Here is a 17,838-nt window from a genome sequence, read left to right as displayed (position 1 = left end):
AATAATCTAGAAACATCAAAATGACTTCAAAATAATTACCTAAAAACACAAACAGACAGTATTATAAATTGTGCATATCTTTATTGACTCAAAATATAACACCCCCATGAATATAAACGGTATGAACTATAGTTTAGGCCTATCCCATGAACTGTGTCCGCAAGTGTTGATTCGTGTATTATAGCACGTGATTTACATTGTTATATCTATGTATTTATGCACACTATATGTGGTGATGCTGTGCTGTTGAGTTTGAGATGCAACAAGACAACTTTACGAAAAGGGACACAAAATAATAATCATTATACATAATATTGTTGTAATAAAGGCTAAGCATGGTAAAGAACCCACACAACCACATTCCGTCTTTATTATGATCTGCCCTGGCCCATGCAGACATAGGCCTACCTTTCATCTGACTCCCTCCATCCAACCAAACCCTCCAGCAGGTCAATAAATCTCTATTACTACATTGGCATCTTAAAACAACCTAGCACATTCTGGCTTTACACAAAAACATATTTACAGAGATAAAAAATAACAGCAATTGAGCATATAACTTTGAAATCCAACCTCTTCATTTCTCCCATGCTCCTTCTCACATCTTCAGAGTAATACGGCTTGTTGACTTATTATCATAATAACCAAGACCAATACTCAAAAATATTCTTGCAAAGCCTCCACCTCTTAATGATAAGGTCCTTTATTACATTGTCCACCATCATTTGAAGGGATATTATTAGCTCTCTGCTGTTGACTAATGTAAATAGAATACTGTGAGCACATACACAAAGAGGAGTGAAACCTCAATGTAAATGTGTCAATAATGTTAATAGGAAGTGTTGTAGAACCAAAATGTCCTTGTTTAACACTTGGTTCAAATCTACTCAGAATTATTCCTAAACAGCGAAGACGTTAAGAGAAAATGGGTGACAGTCCATCTCTAAGTCTCCTACCATCCCCTTCCTCCTCTGACTTGAGGTCGGTCCTTGGCTTGCTGAAACCAAGAGTACGAAAAACAAACAGTAAGACAATAAGACATTGACATATACAGACTATATGCAACCCCACCTCTATAAGCAACTCTGATTCAAACACTTTCACATTCATTCACTTCTTTCCTATTCACCCCCCCATTCCTGAACAGTGTTGTTCCACATCTCTTCCTACCTCTCTCTGCATATCTTCCATTTCCCCCAAATTCCTCTTGACAGATCTTCTTGCCGACTACTTCACCCTCTGTAATATTCCCAGATATTATTATAAACACACACCTTAGCTCGAAATGTAGCTGGACATTCAACGTGAGACAAACGGTTGAGACTGTGTGTGTTTTTAACCAACACATTTGCCCATACAACACCACCTCAGCAATGAAAACAGCTAGAATAATCAGAATTTGTCCATTTTGTACTGACATCTTTTTTGGGGCATTGAGCTTCTGACAGACGTGTATGGTCCCACGGATCACATAGCCAGCATAATGAGAGTGAACCAGGACTCATTCACCAGCCGAGGCGAAGGTCTCACAAGCCTGGGAAGCAAGGCTAGGCCAAGAAAGTGTCTTTCACTTCTCAATCCTTCATCTTTTCATATTTTCTCCCAGTTAACTACAGTCATATTGGACAGGCGTTCCCGTCTCACATCCATTGCAACTTACTCTTCTTTTATTCTCTGTCTTCATTCTTTAATCCGTCTTCATTGTCGTTGACCCACTCATGTTTTTTAATCCAACAATTTCAAAAGTAATTGAGTAGGTATTTGATACCCTGCTACCATGGCTGCAAAAAAATAGTAATATATTTACTGTTGTTACTTCCCTTTTTACACACATTTGCAACAAAATTCATTCAATTAAGCATAAGCATACTTAGGGGCAAATCCAAACTTGAGAGCTGTGTATGTGACTCACTAACATGTGTAGTGGGCCTGTCTGGAAAAGACGGTAGACTAAAGCATGGTGCTTGCAATGCCAAGTGTTGTGGGTTCGATTCCTGCTGGGACCACCCAGACATAAAGTGTATGCATGCATGACTAAGTTGCTTTGTATAAAAGCGTCTGCTCAATGGCATATATTATTATAATATACTGTATATTGCGATTATATACATTATTATTACACACACAGATAGACGGGTTGGCTAATAACGTCACGAAAATGATGTGAGCGCATTGACGGGGCCGGAAGATGTGCTTTGTTGTGATTCTGAACAGTCAGATGGCAGCTTCTTGTCATTGTTGCTAGCTATGTGGCAAATAATAGGTGACTTGTTTCAGGTTGTTTTGAGGTGCTTTGACTGAATTGATATTTCTGCTGATATTGTTAAAATTTGCTAGCTAGCTAGCTAGCTAACCAACAACCGTAACAATGTATTTGAGAGACAACAAGTGCTCATTATGCAAATTAGTTTGTTTTCAATAAACGTTGGAGATTAAATATAGTTGACATGTCTCCAATCTAAGCCAACCCCGCCTGTTTTGCCCCATAGTTGCGCTCAAGTCGGTTTTGTTGCTAAACAACCAACCCGTCTATATTCTATTATATTCAATTATGCATTGATGGTACAGGTTACAGTTGGTCCATAGTTGACTGAGTGTTGTCTGGCGGGTCCTTACCTGCCAGTGTCCAGAGGGCCTGAGGAGCAGCTCACTTCCCCAGGTGTTCAAATGGCACACTGACCTGACGAAGAGGAGAGGGGGTTAACAGACGGCATAGGGTTAGTATAAGGTGCAGTGCATTCAACAGACATACTATACATTCACATACACAGGCAGACAAACTTCAATCACTTTTAGCAAGGGAAGCAGTGGGGTTCAGGGGAGCAGACCGAGAGAGAGCTATACAATGGTAGGTAGCTGACCTGTGATGTGGCGATGCGTGATTGGCCCATCTGTGCGGTGAGATCAGAGGAGGAGATGTTAGCGGGGGCGCCGCGGTGGAGCCTCATGGCCACCTTCCTCTCTCGCTCCGCACGGGACACAGCCTGCGGGGACCGGTTCCCTACACACAAACACACACACACTTGGTGAAATGGAATCTAGTGCTGGGCTGGAACAAAAGCTTGCACATCGTGGACTTTCCTCAGTTTCCTCAGCTGAGTCCAAACACAACAGATTGTTTAAGAGACCAATGGGGAACTAGAGGGCTACAAACTGGAGTCATGAATTCAGTAAGTGGTTTAGTTTAAGCACCCTCCCCTCCCTCGTGTTTACACTGTAATTTCATGTCTACTTTATGAAGTAAAAAACCTTCCACACTCGTAGTATTCCTAAGTAATTGGGGCATAGACCTGTAGTAGACTCAGTAGTAGAAAAAGAGAAGGTCCAGACTCTTAGAATTAAAGTACAAATGAAAATAATGTTTTAGTCCAAATGGAATAACATTTTTCTTTGTAATTTCGCCTTCATTCTAAGAATGCAGACCTTTTTCTACTACTGTCTGCCTCATGACTCACCTGACTGGGATCCTCTGGAGGCTGGGTTACTGTCTGCCTCATGACTCACCTGACTGGGACTCCTCTGGAGGAAGGGTTACTGTCTGCCTCATGACTCACCTGACTGTGGGACTCCTCTGGAGGCAGGGTTAGAAGCTGCTGCATTGGGGCCATTTCGGATCCTGTCTACTCCCCCAGGGGGGTTGCCGCCCGGGGGTAGGGCACGGGGTGCCCTAGGTCCTCCCCCGATCCTCTCATCCGCCTCTCTCCTCTCCCGCTCCCCATCCTCGGCTGTCCTGCTGGCCCCCTGAAGCAGAAAGATGAACATGCAAGTTAGGAAAGGTGGCAGGGATTCAAAATGAATCATGTTTATAATCAACTGTGTTGATGTAATATAGAACTCATGTGTAATTACATTTAAAATGAGGACAAAATAGATAAATGGTTAATAAATGATTAATAGACATGCAATAATTGTTCATAGGGATGCAGTCAGTTCTACACTGAAATAGGTGCCGGTACTCATTTTGGGTGCTGGAACTGTTTATATTTAGGTGCAGGAGCTCCACAATACTTTTATTTAATATTCTAGAAGAGGAACAGGGGCTCAAACAGTAGAACATTTGAGGTGCCGGTATTCCGCTCCAGTGAGCTCCTGCCCAAGTCACGCACTGGATACAGTACTCACAAACTTAAGCATGTTCCAGTCAAAGACGTAGTCGTAGGAGAAGCCCTGTCTGTGGAACAAGTTTCTGAACAGTTGTCTCAAGTATGAGTAGTCTGGCTTGTCATCGAACCGCAGAGAGCGACAGAAGTTCAGGTAGGTGGAGAACTCAGCTGTGGATAGAGTGGGCCACAGAGGGTCACCAAAGACTTGGGTCAAATACACATTAGCTGTGTTCAAATACCCATACTAACATACTGTATACTACATACTATTAGTTCATTTTAGTATACTGTTAACGAACGGTATGTTTTCAGGTGAGTGTAATAGCGCTTCGCCTGTCTACTGGAGGTTGATGCTGTTGCGATGCAACCTCTTGCTAGCTTGTTAGCATAACAAATTACTAGCTAGACATCAGATGTGTTTGTAAATTCAATCTGGAGAGCCAGAGTGCGCTCTTTTTTGAAAACTTTTACTGACACCGGCCACATTCAACGGTGTTGAGCGTTAGGATATTCATCAGTTATTCTGCACTCAGCCTCTGGCAGTCAGACGAGAGTGCTCTGAAATCGGAGTAGATAGCTAAGCTTAGTTAGCTAAGCTATGAATGACGTGAATAATCAAGTCAATAAACATTGGGTAGTTATATAGCATAGAGTAAATATACTGGCAAGTTCGATGTACTAGTAGGCAACTACAGTAGGTAGCTAACATACCTGGTACATACTGCTGTAATGATATGCTATGTAGTTCGTTAGGATAGTGTAGCTAACAAATTGTTAGTCAACATAACATGTAATGTAACTTATTTGAAAATTCATTACGTTGCTCAAAATGTTTCTGATTAGTTAAATCAACTAAGTTGTATATGCTCTCGTCGCATGTCGGCTAAATATTTTCTGACATTTTTTACAAATCTGAAATCTTTTTGAAGCCATACTATGACCAATATGCATACTATATACTCAATTTACGTCACAAACATGGGAATTCAAACACAGCTATTGATTTAGCTTGGTGTTAAAAGACTCCTTGAAGTGAGTTAACTAACACACTCATAGTTAGTGTTGTAAACCCAGGATAAAGAAACCCTATATGTCAGAGATGAGACTTCAGCTACTCACAGGGGTATCCCTTGCAGAGCACCTCGATAGGGGTGGACATCTTTTTCTCACTGATGCGTTCGTACTTCTGCCTCTTGGTGGCGGCCTTGAGGCCCTGCCAGGGCAGAGAGCCCAGGTTGAAGTACATCAGGACATAACCCAGAGACTCCAGGTCATCACGACGAGACTGTTCTGCAGAGGGAGAGAGGAGACACTATACTGATCTTAATTCAAACAAAACCATATGAATGCCTGTAGAGGAGAATAGAAGAGAGAGGACCGGCCAGGAGGACGGGAGAAGGAGGACGGGAGAGTAGAATAGAGGAGCGGAGAGAAGACGGGAGAATAGAGGAGCGGAGAGGACGGGAGAATAGAGGAGAAGACGGGAGAATAGAGGTGCGGAGAGGACGGGAGAATAGAGGTGCGGAGAGAGGACGGGAGAATAGAGGAGCGGAGAGAGGACGGGAGAATAGAGGAGCGGAGAGAGGACGGGAGAATAGAGGAGCGGAGAGAGGACGGGAGAATAGAGGAGCGGAGAGAGGACGGGAGAATAGAGGAGCGGAGAGAGGACGGGAGAATAGAGGAGCGGAGAGAGGACGGGAGAATAGAGGAGCGGAGAGAGGACGGGAGAATAGAGGAGCGGAGAGAGGACGGGAGAATAGAGGAGCGGAGAGAGGACGGGAGAATAGAGGAGCGGAGAGAGGACGGGAGAATAGAGGAGCGGAGAGAGGACGGGAGAATAGAGGAGCGGAGAGAGGACGGGAGAATAGAGGAGCGGAGAGAGGACGGGAGAATAGAGGAGCGGAGAGAGGACGGGAGAATAGAGGAGCGGAGAGAGGACGGGAGAATAGAGGAGCGGAGAGGACGGGAGAATAGAGGAGCGGAGAGGACGGGAGAATAGAGGTGCGGAGAGAGGACGGGAGAATAGAGGTGCGGAGAGAGGACGGGAGAATAGAGGTGCGGAGAGAGGACGGGAGAATAGAGGTGCGGAGAGAGGACGGGAGAATAGAGGAGCGGAGAGGACGGGAGAATAGACGAGCGGAGAGGACGGGAGAATAGACGAGCGGAGAGAGGACGGGAGAATAGAGGAGCGGAGAGAGGACGGGAGAATAGAGGAGCGGAGAGGACGGGAGAATAGAGGAGCGGAGAGGACAGGAGAATAGAGGAGCGGAGAGAGGACGGGATAATAGAGGAGCGGAGAGGACGGGAGAATAGAGGTGCGGAGAGAGGACGGGAGAATAGAGGTGCGGAGAGAGGACGGGAGAATAGAGGAGCGGAGAGGACGGGAGAATAGAGGAGCGGAGAGAGGACGGGAGAATAGACGAGCGGAGAGGACGGGAGAATAGAGGAGCGGAGAGAGGACGGGAGAATAGAGGAGCGGAGAGAGGACGGGAGAATAGAGGAGCGGAGAGAGGACGGGAGAATAGAGGAGCGGAGAGGACGGGAGAATAGAGGTGCGGAGAGGACGGGAGAATAGAGGTGCGGAGAGAGGACGGGAGAATAGAGGTGCGGAGAGAGGACGGGAGAATAGAGGTGCGGAGAGAGGAACAGGGAATAGAGGAGCGGAGAGAGGACGGGAGAATAGAGGAGCGGAGAGGACGGGAGAATAGAGGACGGGAGAATAGAGGACGGGAGAATAGACAAGCGGAGAGGACGGGAGAATAGACGAGCGGAGAGGACGGAGGAATAGACGAGCGGAGAGGACGGGAGAATAGACGAGCGGAGAGAGGACGAGAGAATAGAGGAGCGGAGAGAGGACGAGAGAATAGAGGAGCGGAGAGAGGACGGGATAATAGAGGAGCGGACGGGATAATAGAGGAGCGGACGGGATAATAGAGGAGCGGACGGGATAATAGAGGAGCGGACGGGATAATAGAGGAGCGGACGGGATAATAGAGGAGCGGACGGGATAATAGAGGACAGGAGAAAAAGGACAACAGAAGAGGAGAGAGGAGAGGACAGGAGAATCGAGGAGGAAGAGGAGAGGACGTGAGAATAGAGGATAAAGGAAAAGAGAAAAGAAGAGGGGAGTGAGGGAGGAAGAGGGAGGAGAGAGAAGGGGCAATACTGGTGAGAGTCCTACTACACTAGTTCTGAGAATCCAGCCATGACTACACACAGCCTATCAAGGGCCAAACACACATGCACAAACACACAATATTGCAAGTAGTACTAAACCAATCCCCAGGTGTGTGTTGATGGATGCGTAGCGCGCGGTGCCGGTCAGGTTCTTGTTCTCGCGGTAGGGGATGTGCTGATGTGTGCGGGCGTCGCGGTACTTCTTGGCCAGGCCAAAGTCGATGATGTACACCAGGTTGCCCTTCTTGCCCAGGCCCATCAGGAAGTTGTCAGGCTTCACATCTCTGTGGATGAAGTTCTTAGAGTGGATGTACTCAATCCGGCTGATCTGGAGGAGAGAGGAGGGGAGAAAGTGGGGAAGGGTAGGAGAGAGGGAATGTTGACTATCATCAGTTCCAGTTCTTGATTAAATCCACTAACGTTATACACCAAGTGTCTTTCCATGACAGACTGACCAGGTGAAAGCTATGTTCCCTTATTGATGTCACCTGTTAAATCCACTTCAAATCAGTGTAGATGAAGGGGAGGAGTCAGGTTAGAGAAGGATTTTAAGCCTTTGAACGGTGCTTTTGAACGGGGTATGGTAGTAGGTACAAGGTGCACCGGTTTGAGAGGGTCAAGAACGGCAATGTTGCTGGGTTTTTGATGCTAAACAGTTTCCTGTGTGTATCAAGAAGGGTCAACCACCCAAAGGACATCCAGCCAACTTGCCACAACCATTGGAAGCCATTGCATCAACATGTAGAGGCTGTTCTGAGGGCAAAAGGGGATGCAACTTAATATTAGGAATGTGTACCTAATGTTTTGTACACTCAGTGTATATAATCAAGGGAAAATGAAAATGCCATCTCAATAAATCTTACAGATTAACCAATAAACCATATGATATGATAAAACGGTGGAGGAGATGGAGGAAAATGCCTTTCCTAAACTAACACTCACACTTGGCTTTTCCCCTCTAACCTGTTGATAACTACTTAATTAAGAAATAATGTACTTACTGTGACTGCGATGTGGTTGTCCCACCTGGCTATCCTACTAACTAAGTGGCTCTGGATAAGAGCGTCTGCTAAATGACTCAAATGTAAATGTGATGATGAGGTGCTGTACCATCTGGTCAGCCAGCAGCAGGACAGTCTTGAGGCTGAACTTGCGGGAGCAGAAGTTGAACAGGTCCTCCAGACTGGGGCCTAGCAGCTCCATCACCATCACGTTGTAATCTCCCTCTGCTCCACACCACTTTATGGATGGGATGCCCACTGTAGGGAAAGAAGGTGAGAGTGATTTATAAGGATGCCCACTGTAAGGAATGAAAGTGAGAGAGTGATTTATAAGGATGCCCACTGTAAGGAATGAAGGTGAGAGAGTGATTTATAAGGATGCCCACTGTAGGGAAAGAAGGTGAGAGTGATTTATAAGGATGCCCACTGTAAGGAATGAAAGTGTGAGAGTGATTTATAAGGATGCCCACTGTAGGGAAAGGAAGGGAGAGAGTGATTTACAGTGCATTCGGGAAGTATTCAGACCCCTTGACTTTTTCCACATTTTGTTACGTTACAGCATTATTCTAAATTTAATTTAATTGTTTACCCCCCTCAATCTACACACAATACCACATAATGGCAATTTTTAAACATTTTTAAAGGGAAATATTGCATACAGTTGAAGTCGGAAGTTTACATACACTTGCAGTGAGGGAACAAAGTATTTGATCCCCTGCTGATTTTGTACGTTTTCCCACTGACAAAGAAATGATCAGTCTATCATTTTAATGGTATGTTTATTTGAACAGTGAGAGACAGAATAACAACAAAATCCAGAAAAACGCATGTCAAAAATGTTAGATTGATTTGCATGTTAATGAGGAAAATAAGTACAGTGGGGCAAAAAAGTATTTAGTCAGCCACCGATTGTGCAAGTTCTCCCACTTAAAAAGATGAGGCCTGTCATTTTCATCATGGGTACACTTCAACTATGACAGACAGAATGAGAAGAAAAAAAATCCAGAAAATCACATTGTAGGATTTTTAATGAATCTATTTGCAAATATGGTGGAAAATAAGTATTTGGTCACCTACAAACAAGCACGATCTCTGGCTCTCACAGACCTGTAACTTCTTCTTTAAGAGGCTCCTCTGTCCTCCACTCGTTACCTGTATTAATGGCACCTGTTTGAACTTGTTATCAGTATAAAAGACACCTGTCCACAACCTCAAACAGTCACACTCCAAACTCCACTATGGCCAAGACCAAAGAGCTGTCAAAGGACACCAGAAAGAAAATTGTAGACCTGCACCAGGCTGGGAAGACTGAATCTGCAATAGGTAAGCAGCTTGGTTTGATGAAATCAACTGTGGGAGCAATTATTAGGAAATGGAAGACATACAAGACCACTGATAATCTCCCTCGATCTGGGGCTCCACGCAAGATCTCACCCCGTGGGGTCAAAATGATCACAAGAACGGTGAGCAAAAATCCCAGAACCACACGGGGGGACCTAGTGAATGACCTGCAGAGAGCTGGGACCACAGTAACAAAGCTTACCATCAGTAACACACTACGCCGCCAGGGACTCAAATCCTGCAGTGCCAGACGTGTCCCCCTGCTTAAGCCAGTACATGTCCAGGCCCGTCTGAAGTTTGATAGAGAACATTTGGATGATCCAGAAGAAGATTGGGAGAATGTCATATGGTCAGATCAAACCAAAATATAACTTTTTGGTAAAAACTCAACTCGTCGTGTTTGGAGGACAAAGAATGCTGAGTTGCATCCAAAGAACACCATACCTACTGTGAAGCATGGGGGTGGAAACATCATGCTTTGGGGCTGTTTTTCTGCAAAGGGACCAGGACGACTGATCCGTGTAAAGGAAAGAATGAGTGGGGCCATGTATCGTGAGATTTTGAGTGAAAACCTCCTTCCATCAGCAAGGGCATTGAAGATGAAACGTGGCTGGGTCTTTCAGCATGACAATGATCCCAAACACACTGCCCGGGCAACGAAGGAGTGGCTTCGTAAGAAGCATTTCAAGGTCCTGGAGTGGCCTAGCCAGTCTCCAGATCTCAACCCCATAGAAAATCTTTGGAGGGAGTTGAAAGTCCGTGTTGCCCAGCAACAGCCCCAAAACATCACTGCTCTAGAGGAGATCTGCATGGAGGAATGGGCCAAAATACCAGCAACAGTGTGTGAAAACCTTGTGAAGACTTACAGAAAACGTTTGACCTCTTATATACCCTTTGTTGGCAATGACAAAGTATTGAGATAAACTTTTGTTATTGACCAAATACTTATTTTCCACCATAATTTGCAAATAAATTCATTAAAAATCCTACAATGTGATTTTCTGGATTTTTTCCCCTCATTTTGTCTGTCATAGTTGAAGTGTACCTATGGTGAAAATTACAGGCCTCGCTCATCTTTTTAAGTGGGAGAACTTGCACAATTGGTGGTTGACTAAATACTTTTTTGCCCCACTGTATTTGACCACCTCTGCAAAACATGACTTAGTACTTGGTGGCAAAACCCTTGTTGGCAATCACAGAGGTCAGACGCTTCTTGTAGTTGGCCACCAGGTTTGCACACATCTCAGGAGGGATTTTGTCCCACTCCTCTTTGCAGATCTTCTCCAAGTCATTAGGGTTCCGAGGCTGACGATTGGCAACTCGAACCTTCAGCTGCCTGCACAGATTTTCTATGGGATTAAGGTCTGGAGACTGGCTAGGCCACTCCAGGACCTTAATGTGCTTCTTCTTGAGCCACTCCGTTGTTGCCTTGGCCGTGTGTTTTGGATCATTGTCACTGTCATGACGTTGGCCTGGGGGTAGGTTTAGGACAGTCATAAATACCTCTTCCCGCTCTCTACCCTACTGAGGTTACATTCGCAAATCCCTTGGTTAACAGAGAATCTGGGAACATCAGAAGGTGGGGGGAAATTAACTATATTCTGGCAATCCGATCAATTGAACATATGCGGTGGTACTTAATGAATATGATGTCAGTTCAGTTGCCATCTGAGACATTCTTATCAATGATAAGATGACAAACTCTACAGTGGAAAATCTACACATCAGAATTATTGGATTCACATGGAATTGTTGTTCAATTTAAATGTTTGAATATGAAATTATTTGTGATGGGATGAAATGTGATTTTAGCTTCTAAAATGTGAGATTTGGGTTTTCATAAGATAGGGCTCTGCTCAATCAGTGGCCCGCCCCTGTGAAGGGACATGGGCTATAAAACTTTTCAAACACGCCCCCCTCTCCCCCCTCCTATATAAGCCCTTGACGACAATATATCCTGTTCCGAGGACGACCGTCCTATGTCAGAATGGTTCAGATAATAACTACAGAACGAAGCCAACATCAGCGTGAGCTTTGGTTGCGAATGGTATGAACTTTGAACTCTTATTCACTACAGAAGTGATACCTCCTAGCCGTTGAGTTAGCAACAGCAGATGCAAACGAGGGTTAGGAAGGAACAGACAGAGTATCCCGTCTATCCCCCAAAGACGTTACTACAACGTATCCAATTGACAAACAGAGACATTCTTCAAAGGACTCGGTTGGGCAACATGGCCTTCCATCTACAACCAATCTACCGAAGCACAGCTCAGAGTAAATATTTATTGCATTTTCCTTTTCCAAATGGGCGGTCATTTAGAATGCATAAGATACTGTATTTACGATAGCACAGCTTCTCCCTCAGTCTTCCCGCTCTTTCACTCAAACCCAGCCCATTTCCTTTGTGTAACAAGCTGTCATATCTGTTCCGCCCGCTAGGGACGTTTTCCTTTGGCGTAATTTGTAATCAAGTTATGATTTAATTATGTGTAATTCTATGTGATTAGTTAGGTATTTAGTAAATAAATAATTAAACCCAATTTTGTATTGCTGGTTCAACTTGTTAGCCAAGGTTCGTGCAGATAACCAAGAATTTACAACTTTCAGATGAGACTGAATTAAGATGACGATTAATATTGACTGCTATTGATGTAAAATATTACTAGGTCTTTAAGAGTTTATTCGGAAGATAACAGCTCTATAAATATTATTTTGTGGTGCCCGACTCTCTAGTTAATTACATTTCCATGATTAGCTCAATCAGGTAATATTAATTAAGGATAAATTATTTTATAGAATAGCATGTCATATCACATAATCCGGCATAGCCAAAGACATGACATCATGCTGGAATACACATCCACGACCCATTTTCAAGATTTGAAACCTCCTGCGGGAAGGAGGTTCTCAACCAAGATTTGACGGTACATGGCCCCGTCCATCGTCCCTTTGATGTGGTGAAGTTGTCCTGTCCCGTTAGCAGAAAAACACCCCCAAAGCATAATGTTACCACCTCCATGTTTGACGGTGGGGATGGTGTTCTTGGGGTCATAGGCAGCATTCCTCCTCCTCCAAACATGGTGAGTTGATTTGATGCCAAAGAGCTCCATTTTGGTCTCATCTGACCTCAACACTTTCACCCAGTTGTCCTTTGAATCATTCAGATGTTCATTGGCAAACTTCAGACGGTCATGTATATGTGCTTTCTTGCGGGCGCTGCAGGATTTCAGTCCTTCCCGGCGTAGTGTGTTACCAATTGTTTTCTTGGTGACTATGGTCCCAGCTGCCTGGAGATCATTGACAAGATCATCACATGTAGTTCTGGGCTGATTCCTCACCGTTCTCATGATCATTGCAACTCCACGAAGTGAGATCTTGCATGGGTCGTACTTTTTGGAGAAATGTCCTCTGGTCTGATGAAACAAAAATATAACTGTTTGGCCATAATGACCATCGTTATGTTTGGAGGAAAAGGGGGGATGCTTGCAAGCCGAAGAACACCATTCCAACTGTGAAGCCATGGGTGGCAGCATCGTGTTGTGGGGGTGCTTTGCTGCAGGAGGGACTGGTGCACTTCAAAAAATAGATGGCATCATGAGGAGGAAAATTATGTGAATATATTAAAGCAACATCTCAAGATATCAGTCAGGAAGTTAAAGCTTGGTCGCAAATGGGTCTTCCAAATGGATAATGACCCCAAGCATACTTCCAAAGTTGTGGCAAAATGGCTTAAGGACAACCAAGTCAAGGTATTGGAGTGGCCAACACAAAGCCCTGTCCTCAATCCTATAGAAAATTTGTTGGCAGAACTGAAAAAGCGTGTGCGTGCAAGGAGGCCTACAAACCTGACTCAGTTACACCAGCTCTGTCAGGAAGAATGGGCCAAAATTCACCCAATTTATTGTGGGAAGCTTTTGGAAGGCTACCCGACATGTTTGACGCAAGTTAAACAATTTAAAGGCAAAGCTACCAAATAAGAGTTGAGTGTATTTAAACTTCTGACCCACTTGGAATGTGATGAAAGAAATAAAAGCTGAAATAAATCACTCTACTATTATTCTGACATTTCACATTCTTAAAATAAAGTGGTGATTCTAACTGACCTAAGACAGGGAATTTTTACTAGGATTAAATGTCAGGAATTGTGAAAAACTGAGTTTAAATGCATTTGGCTAAAGTGTATGTAAACTTCTGACTTCGACTAAGTATTTCAGACCTTTTACTCAGTACTTTGTTGAAGCACCTTTGGCAGCGATTACATGTTTTTTGGGGGTATGACACTACAAGCTTGGCACACCTGTATTTGGGGAGTTTCTACCATTCTTCTCTGTAGATCCTTTCAAGCTCCGTCAGATTGGATGGGGGGCGTCGCTGCACAGCTATTTTCAGGTCTCTCCAGAGTTTATCGATTGGGTTCAAGTCCGGGATCTGGCTGGGCCACTCAAGGACATTCAGAGACTTGGCAGGAAGCCACTCCTGCGTTGTCTTGGCTGTGTGCTTAGGGTCATTGTCCTGTTGGAAGGTGAACCTTCGCCCCAGTCTGAGGTCTTGAGCACTCTGGAGCAGGTTTTCATCAAGGATCTCTCTGTACTTTGCTCCGTTCATCTTTCCCTCGACCCTGACTAGTCTCCCAGTCCCTGCCGCTGAAAAACATCCCACAGCATGATGCTGCCACCACCATACTTCTCTGTAGGGATGGTGCCAGGTTTCCACCAGACATGATGCTTGGCATTCAGGCCAAAGAGTTCAATCTTGGTTTCATCAGACCAGATAATCTTGTTTCTCATGGTCTGAGAGTCCTTTAGATGCCTTTTGGTAAACTCCAAGCAGGCTGTCATGTGCCTTTTACTGAGGTGTGGCTTCCGTCTGCCCACGCTACCATAAAGGCCTGATTGGTAGAGTGCTGCAGAGATGGTTGTCCTTCTGGAAGGTGCTACCATCTCCACAGAGGAATTATGGAGCTCTGTCAGAGTGACAATCAAATTCTTGGTCACCTCCCTGACCAAGGCCCTTCTCTCCCGATTGCTCAGTTTGGCCGGGCAGCCAGCTCTAGGAAGAGTCTTGGTGGTTCCAAACTTCTTACATTTAAAAATGATGGAGGCCACCGTGTTCTTGGGGACCTTCAATGCTGCAGAAATGTTTTGGTATCCTTCCCCAGATCTGATTGTTTTCTTTCCTGACATGCACTGTCAACTGTGGGACTTATGTAGACAGGTGTGTGCCTTTCCAAATCATGTTCAATCAATTGAATTTACCACAGGTGGACTCCAATCAGGTTGTAGAAACATCAAGGATGATCAATGGAAACAGAATGCGCCTGAGCTCAATTTCGAGTCTCATAGCAAAGGGTCTGAATGCTTATGCAAACAAGGTATCTGTTTTTTATTTGAAATAAATTAGCAACATTTTCTAAAAACCTGTTTTCGCTTTGTCATTGTGAGGTATTATGTGTAGATTGATGATGGAAAACATGTATTTAATACATTTTAGAACAAGGCTGTAACGTAACAAAATTAGGAAAAAGTCAAGGGGTCTGAATACTTCCCAAATGCACTGTATAAGCTAATGTGACTGACCGGGGTTTGATCCCAGGTCCTACGTGTCACAAAATGGAGTTAGCCCTCTAAGCTAAAGCCTAGGCATTAGCTTGAAAAACCAACAAGTCTTCAGGTTAGGGTTTCCCCACCCCTGACCACACCCTCTTGTCCTAATCGTCTCTCACCTCCTCCCTGCATCATCTTGTAGAACTTGCTCTCGATGTGGAGTTGTGGGTGTTTGGTCTTCACACATTCCAGCTTAATGGCCACCTCCTCACCCGTGGCAATGTTAACACCTGACAGAGACACAGAAAGTGACACATACCATGACCACCTTTTTGATGACGCAATCACCATGGCCTACTCTGACACAATATTTTATTTTTATGCCCAGCTTTGGTGTGTTCAATGATGAAATGTGTTGGGACAGAATTTAACGTTTGTATGGAAGGCAGTCCATCCTGGAGTATGTTAATTAAGAGGTCTGTGAGAAAAGTTGTGTTAGAGCTCCATTAAAATGAAGGTCTTACCCAGGTAAATGTCTCCAAAAGAGCCACTTCCTATCTTCCTGCCGAGGCGGTACTTGTTTCCCACTCTCAGCTCCATGGTTCCTGCTTGTCTTCACAATTCACTGAGGGGGCAGACATACAGGAGGACACACAAACTGTCAATCAAACTGTAGATCGATATAGCAGAATGAAAATGTGACGCAGCCCAGTTCCACCACAATCTCAAAGGGCTCCAACTCAAATAAGATTTTACAAAAGGAAGAATTGGTTACAAAATGAGAGCTGGGACAAGAGAAGGCCCAAAATGCAGACAGAGTCAGGCATGGAAAAAGGAGAAAGTTGGGTGATTTACCTATGGATTTGAAGGATCATGAGTTGGGTGATTTACCCATGGATTTGAAGGATCATGAGTTGGGTGATTTACCTATGGATTTGAAGGATCATGAGTTGGGTGATTTACCTATGGATTTGAAGGATCATGAGTTGGGAGAGGGCAAATGCAGGAGAAAACTCAGTGTGAATGTGACTTCATTACTTCAGCACTATGAACAAGCCATCTCACCTCAAAGGAAACCAGTATGTATATACACAAACAATTAGCATAGCCTAATGATCTCAGAGTCCCCAAAGAAACTAAGTGAAATACATTTTCTTCCATCACAATACAGGGAGAAGTTTACTATGGAAAATGGCTGTGGTGGTGTTTAAATGCATACATAGCGAAGGCACACTGATGATAAAGACAGCAATTAAATACATTTACCATTTATATTTATGCGTCGTACGGGAAAATGGCTGTGGTGGTGTTTAAATGCATACATAGCGAAGGCACACTGAGCGAAAGCACACTGACCAGCGGGGCATTTGTAAAGGTTGTGATTTGTCACAGATGAAGACTAAACAGATCAATAGATGAACTAATATAGTTCCATTGTATTCTATTCTACTATTCCACAGTCATACATAATGGTGGTGGATGAGATAAATCCTAACATCGATAGAAGATGAAGCAAGGTAATGATAGATGACACAAACGTTGGATTTGAATTTGAGCCGATAGCAGGAAAATAATCCTGCAGCATGAGTAAATGTGAATTATCATATGTATTATAATTAATGGACATGTTCGTAGGGGTTGGTGTATTTTTCGTAAAGGGAAATCAATTCTGAAATTTCAAACTTCAGAAGCCTTTTTAAACCATAAAATATACTATACGTTTTGAATTTCCTGCAACAGTGTGATCAAATTAAGATCCTACATCTGTAGAATCTACATGCAATCCCTTATAATCTTACCATGATCATTTTACACTGTAAAACCAACTTAATTTAAAGTCAAACTCTTGTTCATAAATGCACAAGTCAGTCAACGATAAGTAGCCTAGCCTACAAGCCTATTACAAAATGTAGCCCTATTGTTGTTGCAAGGTTGAAACGCTGCTCCGTAGCAAGATGCCAGAGGCAACAACGTAATTTACTGCAGATCTAACAGAGTAAACCAGACCTGGGAAGCTAGATGAAACCTATCCAAAAAGTCTAATTCATATAATTCGGGCTACATTAGCATTCAGGTTGTTTGTCAAAATTTGCACAAAGCCGCACCCTTGGCTTGGGAAAACCTCGGTCGAGAAAAACTATTAACGTACCTTCTGATTCTGACTCGCCTGTTTAGGTCCCTGTACAAACCCCAATCAGAATTCCCCGATTTAGCAGTGGACCCGTGCCATTCCTCCCCTCCTCACCCGTTTGATCAAGCTCTTCAGGGACTGCTGCCTTCCTTCCAGAGGTGCTGATCAGGACGTTATCATTCAAACAGCACCATGGACAGAGAAAGACGACTGCGGAGCTTTACCAACCATTCCTCACCCAGATGTCAACGTCCCGCGGTATAGTCTGGTCTAGTTTGCACTGCGAATTACAGATATTTTGGTGTAAACTCAGAAATCCAGCTATCCCCCTCTAGCTCGCCTGTTATTACACCATTGACAATATCAATGATGTCATTCAGCACAAACCATAAGAAAATGCCCGGATTGCCTTAAAGACACCGCGCATCACGCAGCTGTCACCTGCACATTTTAGTAATTTAGCTCTTATCTTACAGGAGCAATTAGGGTTAAGTGCCTTGCTGAAGGGCACATCGACAAATATTTCACCTAGTTGGCTCGGG

General features: G+C 44.1%; 1 protein-coding gene across 2 annotated transcripts; it reads right to left on the bottom strand.

Annotated features, from left to right (window-relative positions):
* Window positions 1-120: 120 nt before the first annotated feature.
* On the bottom strand, window positions 121-17,393 carry LOC139382056 (casein kinase I-like). Of its 2 annotated transcripts, XM_071126022.1 has the most exons (11): window positions 17,315-17,393; window positions 15,690-15,790; window positions 15,345-15,455; window positions 8,391-8,539; window positions 7,380-7,608; window positions 5,223-5,393; window positions 4,123-4,271; window positions 3,555-3,741; window positions 2,862-3,001; window positions 2,617-2,680; window positions 121-1,781 (listed from the first exon to the last, which is right to left on the bottom strand). In XM_071126022.1, exons 2-10 carry the CDS (start codon window positions 15,763-15,765, stop codon window positions 2,648-2,650), a joined length of 1,245 nt encoding a protein of 414 aa, XP_070982123.1. In that variant the 5' UTR covers window positions 15,766-15,790; window positions 17,315-17,393; the 3' UTR covers window positions 121-1,781; window positions 2,617-2,647. The 2 variants fall into 2 exon arrangements, with proteins under 2 accessions (XP_070982123.1, XP_070982124.1); XM_071126023.1 differs by lacking the exon at window positions 2,862-3,001.
* Window positions 17,394-17,838: the final 445 nt, after the last annotated feature.

Source organism: Oncorhynchus clarkii, chromosome 23 (assembly GCF_045791955.1).
Source record: "Oncorhynchus clarkii lewisi isolate Uvic-CL-2024 chromosome 23, UVic_Ocla_1.0, whole genome shotgun sequence".
Lineage (NCBI taxonomy): Eukaryota > Metazoa > Chordata > Actinopteri > Salmoniformes > Salmonidae > Oncorhynchus > Oncorhynchus clarkii.
The sequence above is the reverse complement of the archived record's forward strand: the minus strand, read 5'-3'. Positions and strand labels throughout refer to the sequence as shown.